The sequence below is a fragment of the Dama dama genome, chromosome 23, assembly GCF_033118175.1.
Source record: "Dama dama isolate Ldn47 chromosome 23, ASM3311817v1, whole genome shotgun sequence".
NCBI classification, from domain to species: domain Eukaryota; kingdom Metazoa; phylum Chordata; class Mammalia; order Artiodactyla; family Cervidae; genus Dama; species Dama dama.
This window is the reverse complement of record NC_083703.1, coordinates 55,251,531-55,277,839: the sequence shown is the minus strand read 5'-3', so window position 1 is coordinate 55,277,839 and position 26,309 is coordinate 55,251,531. Positions and strand designations below refer to the sequence as shown.

At 53.7% G+C, this 26,309-nt stretch overlaps 1 protein-coding gene across 1 annotated transcript; it reads left to right on the top strand.

The window, feature by feature from the left end:
- Positions 1-217: 217 nt before the first annotated feature.
- On the top strand, positions 218-26,101 carry SS18L1 (SS18L1 subunit of BAF chromatin remodeling complex). The gene is made up of 11 exons (XM_061126891.1): positions 218-379; positions 14,868-14,944; positions 15,457-15,541; positions 16,128-16,272; positions 16,705-16,902; positions 17,661-17,822; positions 18,007-18,111; positions 18,900-18,992; positions 23,188-23,307; positions 24,758-24,885; positions 25,965-26,101. The coding sequence occupies exons 1-11, from the start codon at positions 311-313 to the stop codon at positions 25,989-25,991; spliced, it is 1,209 nt and encodes a 402-aa protein (XP_060982874.1). The 5' UTR covers positions 218-310; the 3' UTR covers positions 25,992-26,101.
- Positions 26,102-26,309: the final 208 nt, after the last annotated feature.

Genomic DNA, 26,309 nt, shown 5'->3' with positions numbered 1-26,309 from the left:
GGGCGGGGCCCGGCCGAACCACCGGCGGCCGGGCGCGGGGGGTGGCGCGGCGGCGGCGGGCCGGGCGCGGGGCGCGAAGCGGTCGCCCCGGGGCGCCGTGCGGGGCTCCGCCTCGAGCTGAGGCGGCGCACGGGATAGGGGCGCGGCGGGCTTCAGGGCGAAGCGGCAGTGGCGGGGCGGACGAGCCCACAACGCGGCTCCCCCCGCGCCCCCCGCCCCCCAGCGACTGCGGAGAATGAGCGCCTCCGGCTGCCGATCGCAGCCGGAGAATAAACCCCGATGATCTAGGGCTGATCCAGCGCCCGCTACCATGTCGGTGGCTTTCGCGTCCGCCCGGCCGAGAGGCAAAGGCGAGGTCACGCAGCAAACCATCCAGAAGGTGGGCTGGGAGCCCCGGGCCGGAGCCCGGGAGCCGCGGGGTGCGGGCGGGCGCCCGGCAGGGTCGAGGGTAGCCGGCGGGCGCGGGGCGCGAACAAAGCCGGGGCGCAGGCGACCGCAGCGACCCCGCCGGGGCCCCGCGCACGCTTGGCCGCCGACGTGCGCCAGCTTGGGCGGGGGCGCGCGTGGGCCGTGAGTAGGGCGCGGGGCGGCCCGTGGGGTGGTGTCGGCGGATCCAAGCCGGGAACGACCCTGGGCCACGCCGGGCACGGTGGGGACCCGCCGCTTTCGGGACCAGGGGCCGCGGGCAGGGGCGCAGTGTGGCGGAACAGACTGCTCAAGGGGTGGTGTCCGAAAGATGCTGCTCGTGGGTTGGTATCCTCGGATCCAACCCGGGATCCACTGCGGGCCGCGCGGGCACAGTGGTGACTCACCATCTTTGGGGCCACGGTCCGTGGGCAGGGGTGCAGGGCGGTGGGACCAGCCGCCCACTGAGTGGTGTCCGCCGGCCACCCCGCGTGCACAAGGGATCCGCTTCGCTGGCGAAAGCGGTGGCGCTGCGTGGTGGGCGGCCCTGGCCCCTACGCGTACCTTGACTGGTCGAGGGGTGCACGGGGCGACAGGGATAGGTCCCAGCAGCCGGCCCCTACTGCCCCCTTTAAGTGCACTCCGATGCACAAAGGGGCGCATCCAGAGGGTGGGACGCAGTTCCAGCAGCCCCGCAGCCCTTCAAGGAGCGCGCTACACCCCGGGGACGACCTGCCGGCCAAACCTTGCTGCCCTTATTCGCGTGTCAAATTGTCTTTCAGTGTGACACCTAGCCAGTCTCTCACCTAACAGAAACTTTACACATTCGCTTTACAGCCTTGCCCACGTTCTTTAAGTTCGGCCTTGTGGTTTTCTAGAGATAACCTTCCCAGTTGGTTTGGGGGCAACTTTAACAAAGCCTTAAGTTGTGAAAATGAAGATTTCAGTTTTCCTACTGTTTTTCCTTAGAAGATAAGCTTAGAAGAAAGAGGGTGTTAGTCATTCCCACTTGAATTTTCTTGGTGTTTTTGACAGCTATGTTACTTTCTTTTCTAACCTGTGGTCCTCTGCAGTATGCCTTGGTTTCTGTGAGCCTGTTTTTCCCCTGAAGGGATTGACTTTGATGGCCTGCAGGGACCTGGTGGACTTGTCCTCAGCCTCTTGACTGTTTGAGACTTTTGTCGTGATTGGTTTTGACAAAGGAGGAGCCTCATAAATGCTAAATGGGGAAGAGAGGACTTAAGCAGGAGAAATACAGGTTTAAAAACAGAGCATTCTTATTTGTTTGGTTAACCCTTATGGGGAGCTTACTGGCCTTATTCTAAGGGCTTTGTAGGTCTCAGCTCGTTTAATGTCTCGAGTTACTATCGTCCCCATTTTACAGATCAGGAGACAGGTATAGGGAGGCTGAGTGCCTGCTGGTACACGGTGGGGCCAGGAGTCACACCTGGACAGCAACTCCAGGGTCTGCCCTGACAGTGACACCCCATGTGGGACCCTTGGTGGGGCAGAGAGTCAAGCATGTGACCCAGACACACATGTTGGCAGCCCAAGAGGCTCTGAGGACCCTGGTGTTTGGAGCTAAGTGTGACAAGTGTAGCCACGGTTCCTGAAGCTGCCTTGGCGTCAGCATTCATCCAGTCGTTTGCACTTTGCAAGTCTCTAGGGAGAAGTGTGTGTTTGAGCACTGCTCCCAAACATCAGATCAGAAAGACCGCATCGCAGGGCAGAATGTCTGCCTGCTGACTGTTGGAGGTGGGTCTTCGGCTTAGGCTGTCATCTGGTTTGACCTGATAGGACTAGCAGTCTGTGTATTCACCTTGGTGTTTTGTCAATATATATACGCAGGGCTCTCTTACTGGTATTGTGAGAGGGCATCAGAAATACATGTTCTGCACTCATATGAGCTGTGTCCACAGTATGTGCTCATGCTCAGAGCATTGAGAAAAAGCCAGGGGTTCCTCAGAAGCCTGCTTGGTAGAGAGACAGCAGGAAGTACACTCTTGTCCTTAGAGTATGTTTGGACAGGAGCTTGCCACACAAACTCCTACTCAACCTTCAAGGCCCCCCTGAAATGCCCCTTCCTTGTACACCCTTGGCAGTAATGTGGTAAGTGCAGCACTTTGACATGTCACTTGGGCTCCCAAGTTTTTGTGTTGCTGACCGGTTCTTATTGTGTCCCCAGGCTGGCACAGTGTCCAGCACAGTCAGTGCCTACCATGTGCTGGAGCATCTGTGACCCTGGTTCCATCAGTCAAGCGTTTGGGATGGGCAGTTGTATTCATTTCCTACGGCTGTCATAACAGATTACCACAAACAGGGTCATTTAAAACAGCTGCAATGAATTTTCTTACAGTTTGAAGGGCTGAAAATCCAAAGTCATGGTGTTGGCAGTGTTGCTTCCTTTCTGGGGTTCCGAGGCAGGATCTATTCCAGGCTTCTCTCTGAGTTTCTGGCGATTGCTGGTGGTCCTTGGAGCTCCTTGGCCTGTAGATGCATAATCCTGACCTCTGCCTCCATCTTCACCTGGCCCCTTCCTATGTGTCTATGTCCAATCTCCCTCTTCTCATGAGGACACCGGGTGTGGGGTTTAAGGTCCACCCTAATCCTTCCCTGTTGGCTCAGATGGTAAAGAATCTGCCAGCAACGCAGGAGACCTGAGTTCAATCCTGGGTCGGGAAGATCCCCTGGAGAAGGGAATGGCAACCCACTTCAGTATTTTTGCCTGGAGAATCCCATGGACAAAAGAGCCTGATGGACTACAGTTCATGGGGTCACAAAGAGTCAGACACAACTGAGCAACTAACACATTAATCCATGTGACCTCAAATATAAGTTGATTACTTTTCCAAGGCCCCTATTTCCAAGTAAGGCCATGGCCCCAGATACTGGGAGTTAGGACTTGACCAGGTAATTTTGAGGGACACAGTTCAACTCCTAAAGGAGGACACAGGGGGCGGGGGCGTATCAGACAAGGAGGACCAAAGAGTGGGGATAGGAAGGGTCTCAAAGGTTGAGAGTCACCAGTGGTCCCGCCTGTGGTCTGCAGGGAGCAGAACAGGCGTTTTTCAGTGGCTCAGTCATGTCCAACTCTTTGTGACCCCTTGGACTGCAGCATGCCAGACGTCCCTGTCCTTTACCATCTCCCAGAATTTGCTCAAACTCATGTCTGTTGAGTCAATGATGCCATCCAACCATCTCCTCTGTTGCTGCCTTCTCTGCCTGCCTTCAGTCTTTCCCAACATCAAGGTCTTTTCCAATGAGACGGCTCTTCACATCAGGCACCAAAACTAGCAGGGCTGGAAGGGCCACCCTGATTAGGGGTGCCTTAGTCATGCACTCAGTGGTCTTGCTTGCCGTGACCAAGCGTAGTGTGAGGGCAGGTTCAACCCAGGTGAGAACCACGGGGGACATGATTTGGCCAGAGGGTCTGAGGTGGAGGTGGACAGTGTCCCCAGGAAAAGCCAGTGGCTCTGTACCTGGCCAGCTGACCTATAGGCCAGGACCCGCCCTGAGCTGCTCTGGATGTCACTGGTGGGGGTTGGGGTGCCGCCGTCTCTGCAGCCTGTGTGGCTGGGCTGGGGCATGTTGGAGGGGCCCTTGGCTGCTTTGCCTTAGCCGATGTGTAGGTGCCTCCTTGCTGCTTTGTACATAGTAGTTGCTTAATAAATGTGAGGTTTTATCATCACTGTTTATGTTGGTTTCCTTAGCTTGTTTCCTTAGCTGAAGAGCGGGGGTAGCGTCTTGTCCCTCTGCACCCAAGCACCTTGTGCAGGCGGGACAGGCTCCGTGGGAGCTCATGGAGGGGTAGGCAGCTGGCGTGTTTGCTGATACAGGTCAGGCATGGGAGAGAGACCAGCAGGGTGGCTGCCCGGCCGCAAGGACCTCTGTGCCCAGGGGCAGGGTGGGGGCACAGGGGTAAGGGGTGACCCATTGTAGGGGGGTGCCCTCTACTCTCTCAGACCTGAAACTTGCCTTAAAAATGTAGGCTAATTCATGGGGGAGGTAGATTGGCCATTTTAAAATTCACAACTGAGAGGGTCTTGGGGACTCGGAGCCTCCTGTGAGCTTTGCTATTGATCATCTCAGGCAGTAATTACCGAAAGCACTTTCTCCCCAGTGAGCAGAGGCCTGGGAAGGGTCTCCTGGGGTGGGAATGGTGGTGTCCCTTCACTGTGGTCTCTGGGACCAGCCCTGGGTGGGGAGGCAGGGTGCTGCCCCTGAGCACACTTGAACCTGCCCTGTGGAGGCTCTGAGTGCATCCGCTATAGGTGTTCTCAGGGAGGGAACAGCCACCGCCTGGTCTCTGCCCTTCTGCCCAGGCACTGCCTCAACCCAGATGTTGTCCTGGGAGCCCCCTGGTGGAGGATGGAAGCCTCTGGATAAAGTACAGGCCCCACCCCCGACCCCTCCGCAAGCCTGCCTCCTCAGGGCTGTGTCTCTCTTCCAGAGCCTGGAGGTGGAGGGAGGGGGAGGTAGCCAGGGGCCCTCTGACACTCACTAGTAGGTGTCCCCACTGTGCCCTGCTCGTGGCCCCGGCTCTCTGCCCCAGCCCGCTCCCTGGGCCGGTGGGCCCTGTGCTGGGAGTTGGATGACAGCATCCATGCAGTCCCCAGGCTTTGAGTAGAAGCCGCCCTCTCACCCCCGCAGTGAGGGGACCTAGCTGATGTCCCCAAGTGGCAGGATGTGGGCAACATCAGGCCAGTCTGGACTGCCTGATCTCTGGCAGGCACCATGACTGTGTGCCCTGCTGCATGAACATGACAGGAGTCAGAAGGCCCCAGGGCAAAGGTGCTGGATGTTTGTGCAGCTGAGGCTCCTGAAATGTGGCCCCAACCCCCTTGGCCAGCACAGCTCCTGAGTAGATGGGTGATTGCGCTGGGACTGCAGGGCTGGTGGATGGGCAGTGGGCCATGGGGTCAGCAGTGAGGGTGGAGCTATGACAGTTCACAGCCCAGCGCCCCCCACCCCCACTTCCAGGCCTCGGGTTCCTTGTTTTAAGGAAGATGACATGGTTGGGTCCTTTCAACTGCACTTGTGGTAACCCGTGATTGCCTGGTATAGTAAGGCAAGCCATCTTGTAAGTAAGTGATGGTCTCAGCCTTTTGATGGTATTCTTGACATTGAGCAAAAGCGAAGAGTAGATTCTGAAGGGCAGGTGATCCCAAACCGCAGGAGTCCAGGGTCCTGTGAAGAGGGAAGGGAGCCAGGCTCACAGGGCAGAGTGGCGGTGACTGAATAATGTGCGGGCCCCATGTCCTTGAGGAGGATGGACATGTGTTTGCAGCTGCGTGCACATTAACGTGGCTCACAACAAACTGGAAAATTCTTAAAGAGATGGGAATACCAGACCACCTTACCTGCCTCCTGAGAAATCTGTATGCAGGACAAGAAGCAACAGTTAGAACCGGACATAGAACAACAGACTGGTTCCAAATTGGGAAAGGAATACATCAAGGCTGTATACTGTCGCCCTGCTTATTTAACTTATATGCAGAGTACATCATGAGAAATGATGAGCTGGATGAAGCACAAGCTGGAATCAAGACTTCTGGGAGAAATATCAACAACCTCAAATATGCAGATGATACCAACCTTATGGCAGAAAGCGAAGAGGAACTAAAGAGCCTCTTGATGAAGGTGAAAGAGGAGAGTGAAAAAGCTGGCTTAAAACTCAGCACTCAAAAAACTGAGATCATGGCATTCATCCCATCACTTCATGGCAAATAGAAGGGAAAACAATGGAAACAGTGACAGACTTTATTTACTTGGGCTCCAAAATCACTGTGGACAGTGAAGTCACTGCAGCCGTGAAATAAAAAGATGCTTGCTCCTTGGAAGAAAAGCTATGACAAACCTGGACAGTATATTAAAAAGCATAAATATTACTTTGCCAATAAAGATCAGTATAATCAAAGCTATGGTTTTTCCAGTAGTCATGTATGTGAGAGTTGGACTTAAAGAAGGCTGAGCACTGAAGAATTGATGCTTTCGAATTGTAGTCTGGAGAGGACTCTTGGGAGTCCCTTGGACATCAAGAAAATCAATGCAGTCAATCCTAAAGGTTATCAACCCTGAATATTCTTTGGAAGGACTGATGCTGAAGGTGAAGCTCCAGTACTTTAGCCACCTAAGGTGAAGAGCCGACTCACTGGAAAAGACCCTAATGCTGGGAAAGATAGAAGGCAGGAGAAGAAGGGGATGACAGAGGATGAGGTAGTTGGATGTCATCATCGACTCAATGGACATGAGTTTGAGCAAACTCCGGGAGATGGTGAAGGACAAGAAAGCCTGGCATGCCACAGTCCATGGGGTTGCAAAGAATTTGACACAACTGAGTAACTGAACAACTACAACCATGTTAATTTGCCTTACCATGTCCTTAGAGTCTGAACACACGTGTTAGCCACAGAGGGAGGACCACAGAGCCGGGCCAGCCCCTCCCAAGGACACCATAGGAGTAAGGTTTGGGGTTTTTTGAAACCCACACATCTGATTCACAGATTGTCCCATCAGGCAGATGTTTGTTGGAAGAGGGTCCTGTTGGCATCCATCAGCCAGGTCTGTGGCCTGGGGGCCCCTACTTATCCTCCAGGGTGGTTGCGTGGCAGCTGCCTGTGTGCTGGCGGGAAGGAGCCCTGATGGATTAGCAAAACGTCTGCCCTGAGAACCATGGCGGGAGGGTCGGCCACTGGGGACACTTACCCAGCTCTCCAGTCGTCCCTCCCACAGCTCAGGTGGCTCCCAGGAATTATCTCACATGGAGTTGACCCCACGTGTGGAGGCATGCTCTGCAGTCTCTTTTGTAGCCACAGAAGCCCCTGAATACCGTGTTTGTTCTGTGGAATTCTCTGGTGCTTAGGAAACAACAAGGGGGGAACTTTGTGGCTGATACGGGACAGTCTCTGAGACAGGGACGGTGGGAGACCAGTGGGACGGAAATGTTCCCCATGTGTGCACAGCAGGGACAGGGAGATGCTTCCCAAACCAGCTGAGATTGGCTGGAGTGGCAGCCAAAGGTGGGAGGTGGGAGGTTGGAGGTGGGAGGCCCACCCTCCCCCTGGACTTCAGCACATCCGTGAATTTTTTTCCCATTTCGAGGGTACTGCTGCTGCTGCTGCTAAGTCACATCGAGGGTACAGCCTTTGTTAATTACAAGAACAGCCACAAGGACATTGTGAAGGGTCCTTCTGCCCATTGTGGGGTGACCCGATCCCCCCTTGGCAGCAAGTTTCAGGGCCTCCAGGTCCCTCTGTGGCCCCTATTCCAGGGTTCTCTGATGGCTCCAGTCCCTGTACCCTGCTCTCTTGGGGGCTCTAGGGCCCCTAGTCCCTCCCCTTCCCAAATTTCTGATATCCTCAATCCCTCACCCACCCGTCAGGACCCCACGTGTGGCGTCAGTGGCCCCCTGAGCCCAGCCCTGCCTCATCACCTGTGTCCTCACCTCCAGGCAGGCCCATGGGCAGCAGAGTGCCAGGTCGGTCATCACCTCCCTCGAAGCCAGGTCCAGTCCCTGGTAAAGCCTGTGGTGGATTGTCACAGAAACAACAGCTGAGTGGGGCCACCCCCGCTCTGAGCCCGTGTTCCCCCCGCCCCACGGCGGCCCCAGGCTTTGCTTCATGGGGCTCTGACCGCTGAAACAGCGGCCAGCACAACAGAGGCTTAATGAGACCTGTGCTCTCCGGCTACCCACCGGGGCCTGAGACCACCAGGGTGACCATGTGCCAAGGAGGCCCCACCGATGCCAGAGCTGAGGCCAGGAGAGACCTGCAGCAGACCGCCCCAACGGCCCAGAATCATGAGATCTAAGAAGCCACTGTTTTCACCACGGGGCACGGGGACGTTTGTGACACGCAGCAGGTAACGGCTGTGCCCTGTGTCCCATGACCTTGGTCCCGTTGGCCTTTGCAGTCCCTCTAGGCTGCGGTTCAGTGGGTCACCCTCTGCTGGGCACAGGCCTCGGCCTCCCCCAGCTGCTCCACGGTTCTCCGTCTCCACTGCATCCTCTTATCCACGTTCCTGAAACTTCTGTCTCTGCTTTCGGATGTGCCCTGCTCTACCACACTTTTGCCTGGGCCACCCCTGCCACTCGGGCTGCCCTGCCTTCATCTCCACCTGTGTGTTCCTGGTCGGCTTTCCAGCCATGGCTCAGACGTCACTGCTGCGTGCTCCTGGATCCCTGCTGTCAAGATCACAGTTGACACACAGCCGCCCTGTGGCACCAAGCAGATGTGTGCCCATGGCCGACTCGCCCTGACTCCGGCCGCCTACTGCCACTGCCCACTCCATCGCAAGCAAGGGTGGGGTCTGGCCATCTCCTTGTCACACTTGCCTGAGTCTAGGATAGGCCTTCAGAGATGGGATCTCACTATCAACTTGGCAGTCGTGGCCCTCAATGCTGAGCGCCAGCTTCTTCAAACGGTGTTGCCACCTTCTCTACTGTCTACCCCAGGATTCTCGCCTCCAGAGGCCCTGGGCCACGCCTGGCACTTGAGTTTCAGCTCTTATACTTCACGAGTCTCCAGCTCCTTTCTCTGTGACATCACCTGTACCATCCCCCTGAACCTATGAATACCAGGCTTCCCAAGAGCGCAGAGAGCAAGGGGCATGCCCTCTGGTGCAGGAAGACACAGAATCTCCTGTGAGAAAGCTCAGAAGACAGCAATAAATATGTGAAATAGATTGTTAATCCCCCTGTCAGTGTAAGTGTTGTCTTTATTTTTCAACTTTGTATTAAGGATACACACTTTTTAGACACACACTAGGTAGAGAAAGAGGCTTCCCAGGTGGCACTAGTGGTAAAGAATGCCCCTGCCATTGCAGGAGATGCCTGAGACAAGTGTTTGATCCCTGGGTCAGGAAGATTCCCCGAAGGAGGAAATGGCAACCCATTCCAATATTCTTGCCTGGAGAATTCCATGGACTGAGAAGCCTGGGGGGGCAACAGTCCACAGGGTCACAAAGAGTCAGACACAACTGAAGCAACTTAGCATGCACACACTGGTAGGAAAAAGAACAAGTGAACCCCTGGACCCATCCAGCCCCGGCAGTCCCAGACTCTTTAAAATCACCTTTTACACAACATTGTAAATCATTTATACTCCAATATAAAATTTAAAAAATTTTTTAAAGAAAAAGTTAAATGAAAATTTAAAAGATCCAAAAAAAAGAAGCTTAAAGATAATAGAATCATGTTTTAAATGATAACAGTAACAAATGCCTCTCTTAGAAATTTTAATGAACACATATAGGAAATAAGAAGGAACTGATTCACAGATAACCACCATGTAGTTAGCAGGATATGAACCTTCGCAGGGAGACCCCGATGGATTTCCAGTCCATCAGAAAATATCAGGGCTTCCCTGATAGCTCAGTTGGTAAAGAATCCACCTGCAATGCAGGAGACCCCAGTTCTATTCCTGGGTTGGGAAGATCCGCTGGAAAAGGGCTAGACTACCCACTCCGGTAATCTTGGGCTTCCCCTGTGGCTCAGCTGGTGAAGAATCTGCCTGCAATTTGGGAGAACTGGGTTAGATCCCTGGGTTGGAAAGATCCCCTGGAGAAGGGAAAGGCTTCCCACTCCAGTTTTCTGGCCTGAAGAATTCCATGAACTGTGTAGTCCATGGGGTCATAAAGAGTCGGACACGACTGAGTGACTTTCGTAGGAAATAAAATCTCTGTAATCTCCAATCTGGAGTGAGCCAGGGTTTCCCTCTGGTCATTTACTTCTTTTTTTTTTTCCTTTTTTTTTTTACTTCTTGTTTTAAGGTTAGATTTTACACTCATCAAAACCACACCTGCACGTAAAGAATCAAATCATGCTGTGAGGCTTGTATTAGAAATTCAGGGTCATTCTTCCACCACCATGCTGGTTTCCACCTCCCAGCAACACCACTTGCCCTCACCATTGCTAAACCAAGTGGCTGCTTCTTGAATGATTTTAGCTTTAAGCATTGTCTGTTGACTCAGTCCACTCACAACCGGGAGGCTGAAAGTCTGAGACCAAGGTGGTGGCAGATTTGGTTCCCAGCGAGGATCTGCCCCCTGGTTTGTGGACGGCCACCTTCTTGCTGTCTTCATCCCAGAGGAAGCTCTGGTGTTTTCTTCTCGCCAGGGCAGTGATCTCGTGATGGGGGCTCTGCCCTCATTACTTTATCCAAACCTGAACACCTCCCAAAGGTACTGCCTCCAGGTGCCATCACATTGGGAGTTAGGGCTTCAACACAGGAGTTTTAGGGGGACATCAGATATTCAGTCCCTGACATTTGCTCTCACATGAAGATGATAGCAAAGGGGTTCATGGCTCGTTTTCGTGCTCCCTCTTCCACCACACACAAGTGCTCCAATTGCCCCAGGATGGCCCCCTGCTGGTTGATCCGCCTCTGGTTGTGATAGTGTAAATATTGTTCCATGCACGATCTTGTGTGTGATCATTTTTCCTGTCCAGTCTTTTTTTTTCCCCCTGGAGTTGGCAATCTCACTTTCTTTTAAATCATTTCTCACTACTTTATCCTAGACTTTCTCCCAGTCATGGAAGCCTCAGCTCAGGTAATCTGTCAGGTTCATGGTCTCAGTGCTACTCTTCTTGGGCCTCTCCAGGTTTCCCTCCATCATGGTCCCCATTCTTTAGGCCTCTTTGTTGGTCTGAGGTCTTCCCCTTTTGCCATTTGCTCCCTTGTTTTATAGGACCATGTCATTTTACAGATTCCTGAAAAAAGGGGTGTGAGACATGAACCTTTGAAAGAATTCCCATATTCTCTTCCCTCTGATTTCCCCAAGTTAACATGTTGCCTCATTTGCTCTCTCGTCCTCTCTCTGCCCCCCTGCCCTGTGTATAAATATTATTTTTGCCAGAATTGTTTGAGATTTGCAAACTGACTTTTACTCCTAAATGTCCAAGCATCACTTTCCTAAAGACAAAGACATAACCACAGAACAGAGATGGGAATGTGGGCATGGACATGGACACAGGACTGTTATCTGGTCTGTAGACCTAATTCTAATTCCCCATTTATGCCAAAAATGTGCTTCATAGAAAAAGAAAATCCCAAGTCACGTATATTCAGTTTTCCAGTAAGGAATTCGTAGTCCATCTTGGTCTTTAAAACTTTGACGTTTTGAAGATTATGAGTCAGTTGCACTCAATAGGGCTTCTCTGGTGACTCAGATGGTAAAGAATCCACCTGCAATGCAGGAGACCTGGATACACTTCCTGGGTCAGGAAGATCCCCTGGAGGAGGGACTGGCAATCCATGTCAGTATTCTTGCCTGGAGAATCCTGTGGACAGAGGAGCCTGGCGGGCTACAGTCCATGGGATCTCAAAGAGTCGGATACAAGTAACACAGACACATTGCACTCAATTAGTGTGGAAGATGCCTTTTCCTTTTTGTGTTAAGAAAGTATGTTAAGTCTCCCTTGGGATCGGGTTGTTGCTCCCCAGGATATTTTGGGATTGCCTCATTTCTTCTCAGAAGTGCCCTTTTAGGATCCAGTTATCTCTCCTGAGAAGACACCCCTCAGGACCAGGTAGTCACTCCTCTGGCAGTCACTGTCAGGATTAGGTCATCACCTCTATAAGTTTCCCAGGCAATTGGTCTTCTCTTTAGAAAGTCTCCCTGAGGATCAGGTAATCCATCTCACAAAGTATACCTCAGGATCAGGTCATTCTTCCTCTGATAGAGTCTCTTAGGATTCATAAGCTCCCTCAGATAATGTATAATAATGTAATAATAACTCCTCAGGAGTCTTCAATCCTCAGGAAGTCTCCCTTCAGGTGGGCTAATCCCTCCTGAGAGTGCTTCCCTTAGGACTGAGTCACCCCTCCTTTGAAAGATTCCCCATTGGCTCATTTCTCATCCAGAAGGTCTCCCTCTGGATCCACTCATCCCTCCTCACAAAGTCTCCCACAGGATTGGGTCATTCCTCTTCCAAGTCTCCCTAAGGATCAGATCATCTCTCCTCCAAAGGCTTACCCAAGATCAGGTCGTCGCTCCACAGGAAGTGTTTCAAAGATCAGGTCTTTCCTCCTCAGAAGATCTCTGTCAGAACTGAGTCATCCCGCCTCAGGAAGTCTCTCCCTGGGTCTGATTATCCTTATCAGAAAGTCTCCTGAATCAGATCATCCCTCCTCTGAAAGTCTCCCTGAGGATCGGGTCATCCCTCCTGAGACTGTCTCCCTCAGAATCCCGACACTCGTCCTCAGATAGTCTCCCTCAGGGTTAGGTCATTCCTGCTCACAAAGTCTCCCTGAGGATCAGGTCGTTCCTTCTCCAAAATCTCCCTCAGAGCAGGTCATTCTCTTCAGAAAGTCTCCCTGGGAGTTGGATAATCCCTCCTCAGAAATCCTTTCCATGGATCAGGCTGTCCCTCCATAGGGAATCTCTGTCTGATTTGGGGCGTTCCTCTCCAAGAAGTCTCCCTTAGGATTGGGCCATCTCCCCTCAGGAGTGTCATCCACCTCAGGATCAGGTCATCCCTCCTCAGAACGTCTCAGTCAGAACTGGGTCACCCACCTCAGGAAGTCTCTCCCAGGGTCTGATTATTCTCAGAAAGTCTCCTTCAGTGATTTCCCAGGTGGGCCACTGGCTAAGAATCTACCTGCCAATGCAGGAGACATAGGTTTGATCCCTGATCCAGGAAGATGGAGCTGCTAAGCCTGTGAGACGCAACAACAGAAGTCAGCCTCCGTTAAGAAGCCCATTTCTTTGCAACCCCGTGGACTGCAATGCACCAGGCTTTCCTGTCCTTCACTATCCTGGAGTTTGCTCAAACTCACATCCATTGAGTTGGTGATGCTATCTAACCATCTCATCCTCTGCCTCCCTCTTCTTTTGACTTCAGTCTTTCCCAGTATCAGGGTCTTTTCCAGTGAGTCAGCTCTTCGCATCAAGTGACCAAAGCATAGGAGCTTCAGCTTCAGCAGCAGTCTTTCCAATGAATATTCAGGGTTGATTTCCTTTCGGATTGACTGGTTTGATCTCCCTGCTGTCACAGGGACTCTCATGAGTCTTTTCCAGCACCACAGTTAGAAAGCATCAGTTCTTTGGCGCTCTTTATGGTCCAACTCTCACATCCATACATGACTAATGGAAAAACCATACTTTTGACTATATGGACCTTTGTCAGCAAAGTGATGTCTCTGCTTTTTAATGCACTGTCTAGGTTTGTCATAGTTTTCCTTCCGAGGAGCAAGTGTCTTTTCATTTCATGGCTGCAGTCACCGTGTGCAGTGATTTTAGAGCCCAAGAAAATAAAATCTGTCACTGCTGCTACGTTTTCCCCTTCTGCTTTCCATGAAGTGAGATAGTACCTTGTTTTTAAAAAATCCTAACAAAAAATAAAAAATCCTAACAGTGTAACATTTTCTCATAGTTATTAGAACTACAAAAATGTTCCTAACAGCTGGTTAACGTCTCATCCTATGGTCTTCCTGTCATTGCATAAGTTATCCCAACATTGAGCACTTAGCATCCCCCCTTTTCTGAGCAGATAGGAAGGATGCTGAAATGGACTTATGGTTCATGTGAAGCATGTGACCTTGGGAGAGGATTCTGGCCTGGCAACATGAGCCTAGGAGGTAGAGCCTGTGGAGCCTTCTAGGGGCGGCTCTGAGAGGGAGAGGACACGGCCTTCTGTGGTTGTTTTCCTTTCTTAATTAATCTGGGAAAGACTTCCTGGGCAAATGGCTGGGATGTCCAGTCCCCGTGGGTCTAATAGCCTGCCTGCGCTGGGCTCTGCAGGCAGCCCCGGCCCACAGCGCCCCTTTGTGGCTCCCTATCTCGGTCCGCTTCGCCGCCGGCATGGGAATGGCAGAATTTGGCACATCATCTCCAGCGTGGGGAAAACAGCCCAGCAAAGAGAAAGAGGCTGTAACTAAAAAAACCAAGCAAGAGAAGCCAAGCCCAAAGGCTCAGGGGCTGAGCGGGTAGGGCAAGGCCCTCATCTCCACCCCACGTCCGGATGGGAAGTGTCTACGCAGGGCCTCCTGGCTGGTCTCTGGGAGCCTCTCCCACACTCCCACGTGGTGACCTTTTCTGCAGCCTCTTTCGTTTCCTGGTCTCCAGGGCCACCCCAGGTGCTGTCCCCAAGTGGCCATTCTGGAGAATGCCTCCCCTAGGCATCCCCACCACATGGCCGTTACTTGCAGGTTTCATGCTCTCCAGACTCCGATCCACCCTCAAGGATCCTGGAAAACAGGTCCTGCAGGCTGTGGGTTTTCCTCTGCAGAGAACCTGGGACCTGTCTGGGTGGGGCTGGGTGTGATGGACCCTGGCCCTGCAGGGCTGCGGGCTTGGCCCAGGGATGTGGAAAGTGCTGGGCCCTGCTGGCTCGGGCTGTGAGGGGGCAGCTCTGCTGATGGCAACACTGGGCCTCATGAGCTGTGGGATGGTGCCCTCGAGCCCCCTCGAAGACTACCCGAAAACACACTGTGTTCCCACGCTCACGTCTGCTTCTCCTTCAGATGCTGGATGAGAACCACCACCTGATCCAGTGCATCCTGGACTATCAGAGCAAGGGCAAGACGGCTGAGTGCACCCAGTGAGTGGCCCCACTGCCTGCACCCCTCCCAGCCGCCTCTGGGGCTTGGTGGCCTGAGCGAGTGGGGCCGCAGGGTCAGCTAAGCTGCTGAGTCGGCTCCCCTGGGTGGCTCCCCACAGAAAGGTGGGCGGGTTTGGAGGGAAATGCAAGTGTAGGGGAGAAGGGACCACTGTGGGGCCCAGGGCTGGGTGCAGAGTGGGCTCACAAACTGCTGTCATAGATGCTGTTGCCTCTTCGAGGGCTGGGGTATCAAGTGAGCCAAGTGCCAGGGTCCACCGATGAGGCTCGCCCCCTGACAGCCCCTCCTGCATCTCCCTGGCCCCCAAGTCCCTCTGACCCACCCCCACCTCCATCCTCTGAACAGACTCAGTGGTCCCAGGTCGGGGTATCCCTCCCCACCCCCGGCCCTTTCTGGGTTGCAGAGCGCTGTGCCACCTGCCCGTTCGCCCCACCCCAGGGCTTGGCTGCAGGGCTGGGCAGGCTCCTCCCCTCACCTAGGCCCCCACTTGCAGATACCAGCAGATCCTACACCGGAACCTGGTCTACCTGGCCACGATCGCAGACTCCAACCAGAACATGCAGTCCTTGCTGCCCGCCGTGAGTGCCCACCAAGGCTGGTGGGGGGGAGGGTATAGACACTATTGGTCCAAAGCTGCAGAACTATCTGGTTCAGATCTGGGAGATGAGGGTGCCCAGGTCGGGGGGGGTGGTCACTTGGAAGCTCCATCTTTAGTCCTGTGATCAGAGATGGCCCTGGGGGTGGAGGAGGAGCAGGGCGCCTGGCCACCTGAGACTGTAGCACAGGACAGACTGTGCAAGGACTCGGGGCTACCAGGGACAGAGACCCCAGCCAGCTGAGACCAAGGCGGGTGGGGAAGGGTGTGGAGAAGGTGAGGTGGACGCAGCTGGGGCTGGTGAAGCAACTCCCTGAGTCCCAGGAAAGGGGGGCCCAGCTTTGAACCTCAAAGTGTGTGTTGATAAGCTCGGGGAACACTTGGAGTAGCATTTCTGTCTTGGCCTAAGCTGTCCAGCTGTATGAGAGTGGTGGTCTGTCTTAGAGACGTTTGCCAGGCAGCCAGCAAATGTGGCTACAGGTCTTGGGGTGGCTGAGTCCCTGGATGAGACGGTCTAGAGGCCGTTCTCCGCGTTAACCCTCCTCCCGGTGACCTTCCTGTTGCCACAGCCGCCAACGCAGAGCATGACGCTGGGCCCGGGAGGGCTGTCCCAGAGCGGCTCGGCCCAGGGCCTGCACTCGCAGGGTAGCCTCAGCGATGCCATCGGGGCCGGCCTGCCACCGTCCTCCCTCATGCAGGCCCAGATCGGCAACGGTGAGCAGCCCTGGCGCGTCGGGCTCGGGTTGGTTCCGGGAAACAACCGGGTCACCGACTGGGCTCCCGAGTGGCTGGTGCTGCGGTGGAGACCCCCTCTTCCCAGAGGCCCTGCTGCAGGCACACGTGCGCGGGTGACAGGGGTTGGGGTAGGGCCCTTGTTCCAGCCCCAGATTGACTGTGACCTTGCAAATCGGCATGCGTCACCTGGTCACCTGAGTGCACAGGTGTCCTGTTCTTGGGTTGAGAGTCAGTAGCAGCCATTGGGACGGTTGATTAACGTGATGGGAAGCAGGCCGTTTCCTTCGCTGGTTGTGTGCTTGACCATGGTCAGCCTCCCCCCTGCACAGTCACATGAAGGAAGCTCAGCGGGGTGGGGGGGTTCTTCAGAGCCGGTCTTCTGTGGGTTTCACACCCCCTCACCCACCACAGGTCCGAACCACGTGTCCCTGCAGCAGACGGCGCAGAGCACGCTGCCCACCACCTCTATGAGTATGTCGGGCAGCGGCCACGGCTCAGGGCCCGGCTACAGCCACTCAGGCCCTGCCTCGCAGAGTGTACCCCTGCAGAGCCAGGGCGCCATCAGCAACTATGTGTCCCGGGCCAACATCAACATGCAGTCCAACCCAGGTACTGCTCCGCTCTGCCCATGGCCCCCTCCTCTGGCAGCTTCCCAAGGGGCGGCGCTGGTGGGTACAGGCCCGGCGGGAGGGGGGCTTGGCTGCTCCCACGACAGCTTCAGGGGAGGCTCTGAAGGGTGGTGGCATGCCCCACCCCGTGCTGGGAGGACAGGGTAGGGCTTCCACAGGCAGGAGGCACGCAGGGCATGCTGAGGGGTGGCGGGAGCCCTGCTGGGCACCTTGGGGCCTTGAGCACTCAGGAAGCGTTGCGTCCAAACTGGGGTGCCCCGTTAGTTTGAAAGCTTAGAACAGGAACAGAGGGTACGAAATTTCTCCTTGCTTGTTATGTTATGAAAACAACCTATTTGGGATATATTGAGTCAAATAAAATGTTGCTGAAATAGATTTCACCTGTTTCTTTTCATTCTGTGATGTGGCTCACATACCTTGTGCTGGACAGCGCTGCTTGGAGGGTCCCGAGCGGCGGGGGGGGGGGCAGGAAAGGACAGGCAGGCGGGGCCCCCCCAGGGCTCTTTGAGGCTACAGTCTGGGGAGGGCAGGGCCACAGGCTTCTCTGGGACCAGAGTGGGGGCCCCGTTTCACATTTTATGAGTTACCCAAAGGCAGTTTGGCAGGAAGGGTGACGTGGCCCCCTGGGGGGGACCTTGTAGAAGCTTCAGCCTGGGGTGAGGGTGCAGGCTAGTCTGGGGGTGGGGGAGGCACCACCCGGGAACTGCTTGGGTTACTGGGGTCTGTCGTGTCCCCCAGTGTCCATGATGCACCAGCAGGCAGCCTCGTCTCACTACAGCGCGGCGCAGGGCGGGAGCCAGCACTACCAGGGCCAGTCCATGGCCATGATGGGCCAGAGCGGGCAGGGGGGCGGCGTGATGGGGCAGCGGCCCATGGCGCCCTACCGGCCCTCCCAGCAAGGTGAGGCCACCCTTGGTACAGGGAACCGGTGAGGGGAGGGCCACTGTGGGAAGCCTGGCTCCTGGGGGCTGGACATGCAGCAGGGCCCCATGTCCCCTGGGTGGGCCTGGTGGGGTGTCCTCTGAGTGGGCCCGTCTGGGAGGTTCTGGGGCTCGGGGAGGTGACATCAGCACTGTTCCCCCAGGCTCGTCCCAGCAGTACCTGGGCCAGGAGGAGTACTACGGCGGTGAGCAGTACGGCCACGGCCAGGCCGCTTCGGAGCCCATGAGCCAGCAGTACTACCCCGATGGTGAGGCCCACTTCCTTGGCATCTGTCCCCACTTCCCAGCTGTTCCCAGTTCAGCCCCAGCGCCCCCACCAGCGAAGCACCCAGAGTTCCCTTTGAGGGTAGGGGCTAGTCTCTGTTGAGAGAAGCTTCTGGCACTGGGCTCCCTGGGGCTGGGGCACAGTCCTCTGAATGGATGGACATAACTGTCCAAAGGATGGACATGAGCTCATGGTGAAGTGCCTTCAGGAACGTGACAAACCTGAGCCAACTGTATGTCCCGTAACACCCACCTCCCAGCTGCTCAGTTACAACTTCTGCAGGTTATTTTCCTTTTCCATGTCACCGTTCCGGCATCTTTAAAATCAAGGTTTGTGGAGATGGCTTAAAGTGACTACAGAGGACAGGTGGGATTTGGAGAGGACCCCATGCAGGGATGTGTGACCAGGTCAGGCAGTGGGCGGTGGGGAGGTGGCCAAGACCAGAGGGGTCATGCACTCTCATGGGAGCCGGTGGCGGGATGGTGACCACATAGCGACATTAAGAGTTAATGGACATATGTGTGTCAGACATGGGGCACCAAGTATGCCTTGTAAACCTTGGCTTATTGGCCCCAGGAGCAGGTGGCCATCTGCACTTTAAAGGAACCTCGGCTGCCAGACAGCAGGAAGCGCCCCCACGGGCTCTGTCTAGGACACGGGACCCACATCCAGTGGCAGGCCATCCTGACCTGATGGCTGAGTCCATGTGGTCTTTCCCGGGTCTGGGAAGCCAGGACCTCCACTGACGCTAGGCTTCTCGTTTCCTTGCAGGACACGGCGACTATGCCTACCAGCCGGCGTCCTACACAGAGCAGACCTACGACCGGTCGTTTGAGGACTCCACGCAGCACTACTACGAGGGCGGTAAGGCAGCTGGCTGTGAGCTCCAAGCCCAATGTGCACAGGGCCTGCAGAAATCGGGCGGGTGCTGATAGAGCCGCCAAGGTGATGTGGCCAAACTGATTGGGTGCCAGCTGGCCCTGGAAAGGACTTCCTGCTGCCCCCAGGAAGCCCTGAGAGGAGAGGGGCCACTAATAAGCTCATGGGTGATGTAATCCAGGGCCCCCAGTCTGCTGGTCAGGAGTGGGGACAATGTCAGGGCTGCCAGTGGCCCAGGAACGAAAAGACATGATATAAATGGAATGAGTAACTAGAAAATGTGACTTTGGGGGTGACCGTTTTTTAATTGTAGAAACACATAACGTAACCGTTTTAGCCATTGTTAAGTGCACACTTCAGTGGCACTAGTGCACACTGTGATGTTACAGCGTCATCGCCAGAGCCTTCATCTTCCTGAACTGACCATCTGTCCCCAGGAAACACTGCCTCCCTCTCTCCCCTCCCTCTTTGGGAAAGCTGGGCTCAGCCTCCTCCTCAGGAGGAGCCCCTACCCGCCTTCCAGCTGCTCACCAGGGCCGGCTTGTCAAAGCCTCAAGTGCAGTTTGTACCCTCGCTTTGGGTTACAAGCGCTCACCCTCCATAATTGATGAGGACTTTGCTAAAACATCCAGTGACTTCTTTTAGGGCAGGTGTAGCAGACGGCATGGTTTCCTCCTGGATCTGGAAACATTTTGTTCCACCTGGTTAGTGACCCCCGCACAGGACCACACACGGTACTGGCCACGCCTTGGTGGGTGACCTGCCTGGTCTTTTTTAGGTTGGGAGGTGGGGGTGTCTCTTTTCAGAGGAGTGGTCTGTGCTCTGAAAAAGGCAGGAGTGTTGGGCGGGGGCGATAAGGGGTGGCTTGAAACCGACGTAAAGGACTTTGCCATAACTAGCTTTGTCCCCCAAGGAAATGAGGAACCTCAAGAGACACGGGTGGCTGGTCCTGGTATTGTTCACAGGAGGCAGGCGCCCTGCGGGTTCTCTGGAGTGAGAGGTGCCGAGAAGTGGCCCCGGGCACAGCAAACTCAGCTGGATGGGACAGGGTTGCTGTCAGGGCCACTGCAGAGCCCTCCAAGGAAACCCTGGTGTCCCACGGGCATTTCCTCTCCATGAGGTTTGCAGGAGCAGAGGCTGGACACAGCCAGTGTCCATTGTGACGTGTCCAGAGCACTGCTGTGGCAGGTCCCCCGGGTCACACCAGATGTGCAGCACCAGGGTGTCTGGATGCTGCCTTCTGTGCAAAACAGCGAGTGCTAAGAGCACACCCACTCACCAAAGACAGACGAGAAATACTGGGGACAGTGATGGAAGTGACTCGGGGGTGATAAGGCCAGGCCAGGTGGGTGGTGCAGGCGGGCCATGGACCTCTCCAAGGTGGACTGGGTTTGGTTTTAGATTTCAGATTGCATCAATGTATCTGTCCATTTAGAAGTCAAACTTCGAAATATTAAACATTATTGGCTGTCGTTGAAAATCAAAGCACTAACCCTGTGGCTGTGCAGATCTGCCCCCCACCCCCAGTCCTCGGGTCGATTCTCAGTTTCTCCCGATGGCAATGGTAACTGTGGGTGGGCATTCGGGACAGCAGGGTGGCTCTGCCCCAGACAACTGCCACTCAGGCCCCAAGGCTCATCTGTGCTTGACGACAAGGTTTTATAGACAAGTCACCATCATGGGTTTGTTCCTTTGTTTTGTGGCCACATTCCTGCCACATTTATTAACACCAGCCTCTTCTTTCACCAATGAATGTTTCCTTTTTTCATGGCCACATCATAGATTGTCGCAATAGTCTTAAAGATAGAAACAAATGAAAAGGAGTGGAAAAACAAGGGAAGTTGTAGTCTCTGCCCCAGTGGAGGGAAAGCCCCGGGTTGTTCTAGGAAGGGCAGAATCTGGGCTCCCTGGCTCTGCTGCTCCCACAAGACCCTCTTGAGAATCCCTCAGGCATGTTCAAAGAGTCCTGCCTCTTGTTTCAGAGCTGTCCAAACCAGCCCATCTTCTGCTGGGGTTTGGCCCTGGGTCAAGGGAAGGTTTTTCTGGGTGCGTGAGATCTGCGCTGCGTTCTTACTCACTGCACACTTGCTGTGTCCAGGCCTCAGCGGCTGCTGTTGTAAATTAGCCCCTTTACCTGTTACCACAGGAGGAGAACAGGGACTGTAAGACATGAGAACGTGCAGATGGGCCCCGAAACTCTGCAGCCCTGGAGAAACCTGCCAAGTCTCTGATGTACTTCTCAGGAGACACAAGGACAGTGAACCCTCATCTCCACCAGTTGCTGACACCTCCTTGGCCATTGGCTGTCCCATTGGCCATTATTGCTGGGACTGGCCATGGTTGTGAGGAGGGAGCAGAGGTCAAGGTGTTTCCTTAGATGGTGATCAGTCAGAAAGACCCAGGAGGGACTTCCCTGGTGGTCCAGTGGCTAAGACTCCGCACTCCCAGTGCAGGAGACCCAGGTTCGATCCCTGGTCAAGGGACTAGATCCCACCTGCCACAACTAAAGATCCCACATGCCACAGCACAGCTAAGAGCTGGCTCAGCCAAATAATAAACAAATAATTTTTTAAAAAGACCTGGCAGGCTCCTCAGAGCCCACCTTGGAGAAAAGTTTGCCCATATTACAGAGCATGTTCCTTTTCTTTGTGTGCAGCTGGAAATGGACTTCCTAGTGGGGTTTTAAGCCTTTCCACATGAATTTGCTCTCAATAAAGCTGTTATTTTTTAATGTACATTATTAGGATCCCAGTTTTTAAATACTTACAATTTACAACTCCTAGAAGAGGAAAGTTATTTACAACTGGAAAAATAATGTAGAAAAATGGGTTATTTGGATTCCATTGTTCATAACCTGGCCTCTTGTGACGGTGCCTCTGTCTCTTACTTCCAGAATATGTTTTCATTAAAGAACAACAACAAAACAACAAATAGCTCTCCTTTCTGGGCAGGCTGTTCACTGGCTCTCTGATGCCACAGAGGAGTAAACACTCCTGGGCCCCCTGCCTCCAGCTGCTCCTGTTAGAGGGTGGGGTCTTATGCAAAGTAGGACCCGATATACTGTAAGTTAAAGGGCAGGCACTGTGGTGTTGAAGAGCAAAGCCCTATTTAAAAGAAAACAATGAAACTAGGCTTAAATTGGTCTTTGTATAAAGGCACTATGAAAACTGAATGGCATTTAATCTCTACACCAATCTAAAACTCTTGTGACCTGTGTTAGGAAGACTTTGTAGAAATATTTTTAATTTTTATTGATTTTTAAAATTTTATTTAAATATAGTTGATTGACAGTGTCGTGTTTCAGGTGTACAGCAAAGTGACTCAGTTATATATATATATATATATATATATATATATATATATATATATATATATACATATGTACTTTTTTTAGGTTCTTTTCCATTGTAGGCGTGGGATTTTTAAATAGTTGTTTACATTCGCTCTTAACCCTTGATAACTATTTGTTAATATGCTTACCACTCTCTCAAATTTTACCATGAGCTTTCTTCCAAAAATGAGGCTTTTAGCATGGGTTCTGGCTGGCTAGTTAAGATTTTTGAAAATGAGAATTAAGGCATTTTCTTTGGGAAAAAAAAGAAAAAAGGAACCTAAAACATCTCTGGGACTATACCCACATATAGATGAAGAATACAGAGGCAAATTTCTGCATCTTTTCATCCATGAAGTCAGAGGAAAAACACATTACAGGTCTGAACTGGCTTGCACATTTCTCTGTAAAACGAAACTGCACTGAAACGTGTGGGGTCCCTTTGAACTGTGGAAGTCACACAGCCTTTCCCTGTGTGTGTGTCCAGATCTCCTTCTTATAAGGACACTGGATTAGGGCCCAGTCTAATCCAGTATGGCCTCCCCTTAACAATTACATCTGCAAAGACCGTCTTTCCAAATAAGGCCACCAGTCCCCGGGATCAGGACCTCAAAGCCCTGGTATCGGGCTTTGTTTTAACTGCAATAATCTTTTTATTTTGGCTGTATTTTTGTATTTCTATCAGATAGTAAGAGAGAAGTATAATAAAGTAATTTGTATTGTTGTGGTAAAGAAAAGGTACTGGAACAGTAGAGTCAATCTATGGAAGCCAAAGTAGCCCACACCTTGGGGGACAACGGAGCTGCCGTTGCTCTCTGGAAACAAGCTCACGTCTACTTCCCTCTGCAGGAAACTCACAGTACAGCCAGCAGCAGACAGGGTACCAGCAGGGCACAGCCCAGCAGCAGACGTACTCCCAACAGCAGTACCCCAACCAGCAGAGCTACCCCGGACAACAGCAAGGCTACGGTAAGGTGGGGGGGTTGCAGGAATGTGGTCACTCAATGGGTGCCTGCACACTTCTTATTTTGGAACAGCTGTAGGTTTCCAGAAAAGCTGTGGGGAGAGCTGATGGTACCCCGTGGCTAACCTCTTCTGTTCCTAGCGCCCTGTGGTCACAGCTAAGAAACCAGCACTGGTGCGTGGCCGTGGACTGAACCCAGTTTCTTCAGATCTCTTGGGCCTACCTCATGTCCTTTCCTGTCCTGAACTGTCTGGGGTCCTACAGCTCCTTGGGTTGCAAGTTGCTCAGACTTGCCTTGTCTTTCCTGACCTTGGCACTTTGAAGAGGGCTGGGCAGGCACTTTGTAGACCCTCCATCAGGCTGGCTTTGTCTGGATTCTGAAAAGAAGACCATGGTGGGGAAGTGTCTTCATATCCCCTCCCATGGGTGTGACTTGCCTCTGCTGAGGCTGACCGTGGTCATGTGGTTCATGGCGCCTGCCAGGCCTTCCCACTGCCCAACTCCCTCCATCCCGTCCTCCAGACTGTGGTGTCACTGGGTCCATCCCCACCTGAGGAGGTATCATCCACATAGATTGTCCGGGAAGTCTTCTCCAGGGAAGACAGGTGTCTTCTCCCCTGTTCACTTAGTTATTGATCATATATTTCTATTGGTAGGTGCTCACAGGTACTGATGTTACACATCGGGTTATGATACAAACTTCTTTATTTTACGGTTCAAGCTGTCTCAGCCCTGCCTCTCGGGAGCTTGGGTTGGTGCCTATGGCTCTTGGACGTGCCCCCTGCTTTTGGCTTTGGGCATGTGCTTCTTTCTGGGACCATAGCATTTCCCCTGTCCCAGCCCTTGAAGCAGCTGGTTTTGGAAAAACTCCTCAGCCTTTGTCAATTCCACCTACACTGTCCACTTAGGCTTCAAGGCACCATCACTGTCTTGCATGTATTTTCACCATTTCCTGTGCATTTAACTTGTGTTTACAGTGATAACTGTGACTGTGTAAACTGGTCCCAGGAAGCAGGTCTAGCGCTCTGAGAGTGGCCCCCAGTCCCTGTCTGGATGTGGGGGGGCATAGCTGGAGCCATGCGGATGTAGCAGGGGTGGCCGCCAGCTGTGGTGCTTTCACTGCTCAGGTTTAATGTGGAGGAAAAACGGGTGCCGATGTCTCAGGGGCTTCCCCAGTGGCTCAGCTATAAAGAATCCACCTGTAATGCAGGAGCCACAGTAGATGCAGGTTGGATCCCTGGGTCGGGGAGATTCCTTGGAAGAGGACATGGCGACCCACTCCAATATTCTTGCCTGGAGAGTCCCATGAACAGTGGAGCCTGGCGGGCTACATTCCATGGGGTTGCAAAGAGTCAGACACGACTGAATTAGCACAAACGCATGTCTCAAGGGCTTGGGAGGACCTGTGGGAGAGGGCGTTGGGGGGGTGATCTCACGGATCCTGCTGTGTTCCAGGGCCCGCCCAGGGCGCCCCCTCACAGTACTCCAGCTACCAGCAGGGACAAGGCCAGCAGTACGGAAGCTACCGAGCATCTCAGACGGGCCCGTCCGCCCAGCAGCAGCGGCCTTATGGCTACGAGCAGGCAAGCCTTCTGCCCGTTTCCAGACCCACGCCCCGCCTTGTGCATCACATGTGACAAAAGTTTCCCCTGTGGCCACGAGGAATAATAAAATGGGACAGGCTGGCTCCCCAGGTTCCTCCGGAACATGAATTCTCTGAGCCTGTAAGGATTTTAAAAATTGCCACTTCGGTCAGTCACAGCTGGCTCTTTGTGTCCTAAACTCACCTGGAGTCTCGTCCGTTCACACCTCGGATGTTTCCCTCATGCCTGGCAGCGTCAGTGTCCGTGGCGTGCCTTCAGGTTATGGCACCTGGGCAGATTGTAGAGCTTGCATCTTGCCTGTCACAGTCGGACCTGTCTGGGGAAGGAGCAGGGCAGTAGGTGGGAGGAGATCGGTCCTGGGCACTCTGCAGTCTCCTTGGAGGATAGTCCCGGGCAAGAGGTGACTATCCATCAGTGACTATGTGGTAGGTCAGAGGCGCTAATGACCATTTACATGGCTAATAAAACCTTAAGGCACTGTGTGGATTAGGGATGTTTTTCTCTTGGTACCTGAATAGGTAAGGTCCTGTATCTCATTGTTTAAATACTTCTCACCCTGCTCCCTAAAGAGAGATACAGAATGAGCCAGTTATCCGTAGAGAACGAGTTTTCAACAGGAAGTAAACAAGCCCAGGGCAGAGTCACTAGGGGAGCAAATCTTATTGGCTTTTGGAACGTTCTGGTGAGCGTGTGGGAAGCAGTGCCAAGGGGAGTGTGCCTGGGGAGCCCGTCCCAAACCTGCTCATGGCAGGGTCCAGTGGGGATGTGTCGGGGGTACCTGGCCCAGGCGCAGCGCGGTCAGCTACTGTGTGACCACGTAGGCCAACCTCTTCCATCCACTGACCTAAGTCAGTCATCTCAGCCTGGATGGTGGCTTCCAGAACATCAGCTACCCACCTGCCTCATGGAAACAGGCTGAGGCATTTGGTCGCTGGCCAACCATGCCCTGTCCACCTCTCATCCTGGGTGTGGGCTGGGGTGGGATCTGTCTCATCCTCAGGTGTGGACCCTCTCACGCAGACCTGTTGGGCTATAATCTATGTCTTGCTCTCTTGCAGGGCCAGTACGGAAATTACCAGCAGTGAAGAACCCACATCTGTGAGGAATCCTGAGGTGGCATGTCCGCCCAGGATGGACAGGCCAATGACAGTTCTGAGGGGCTGTGACCTGTAGGCTGCCCCTTGCCTCACGCAGCGTCTGCTTGTGAAGCGCGCACATTTCATGCGGGGTAGGACACCGAGCGTGCATGCTGGTGCCAGGTGGCGCTTTGATGGTGTGACATATTTGGTGCTGTGTATAGTATTGTATGTTCATACAACAGAGAGGTTGTCCCTTTTTGTCCCCCCCTCCATGTTTCTAGCTAGCTTTAGGGGTCCTTTTGTCATTGGAGTCTTCTGTGCCCA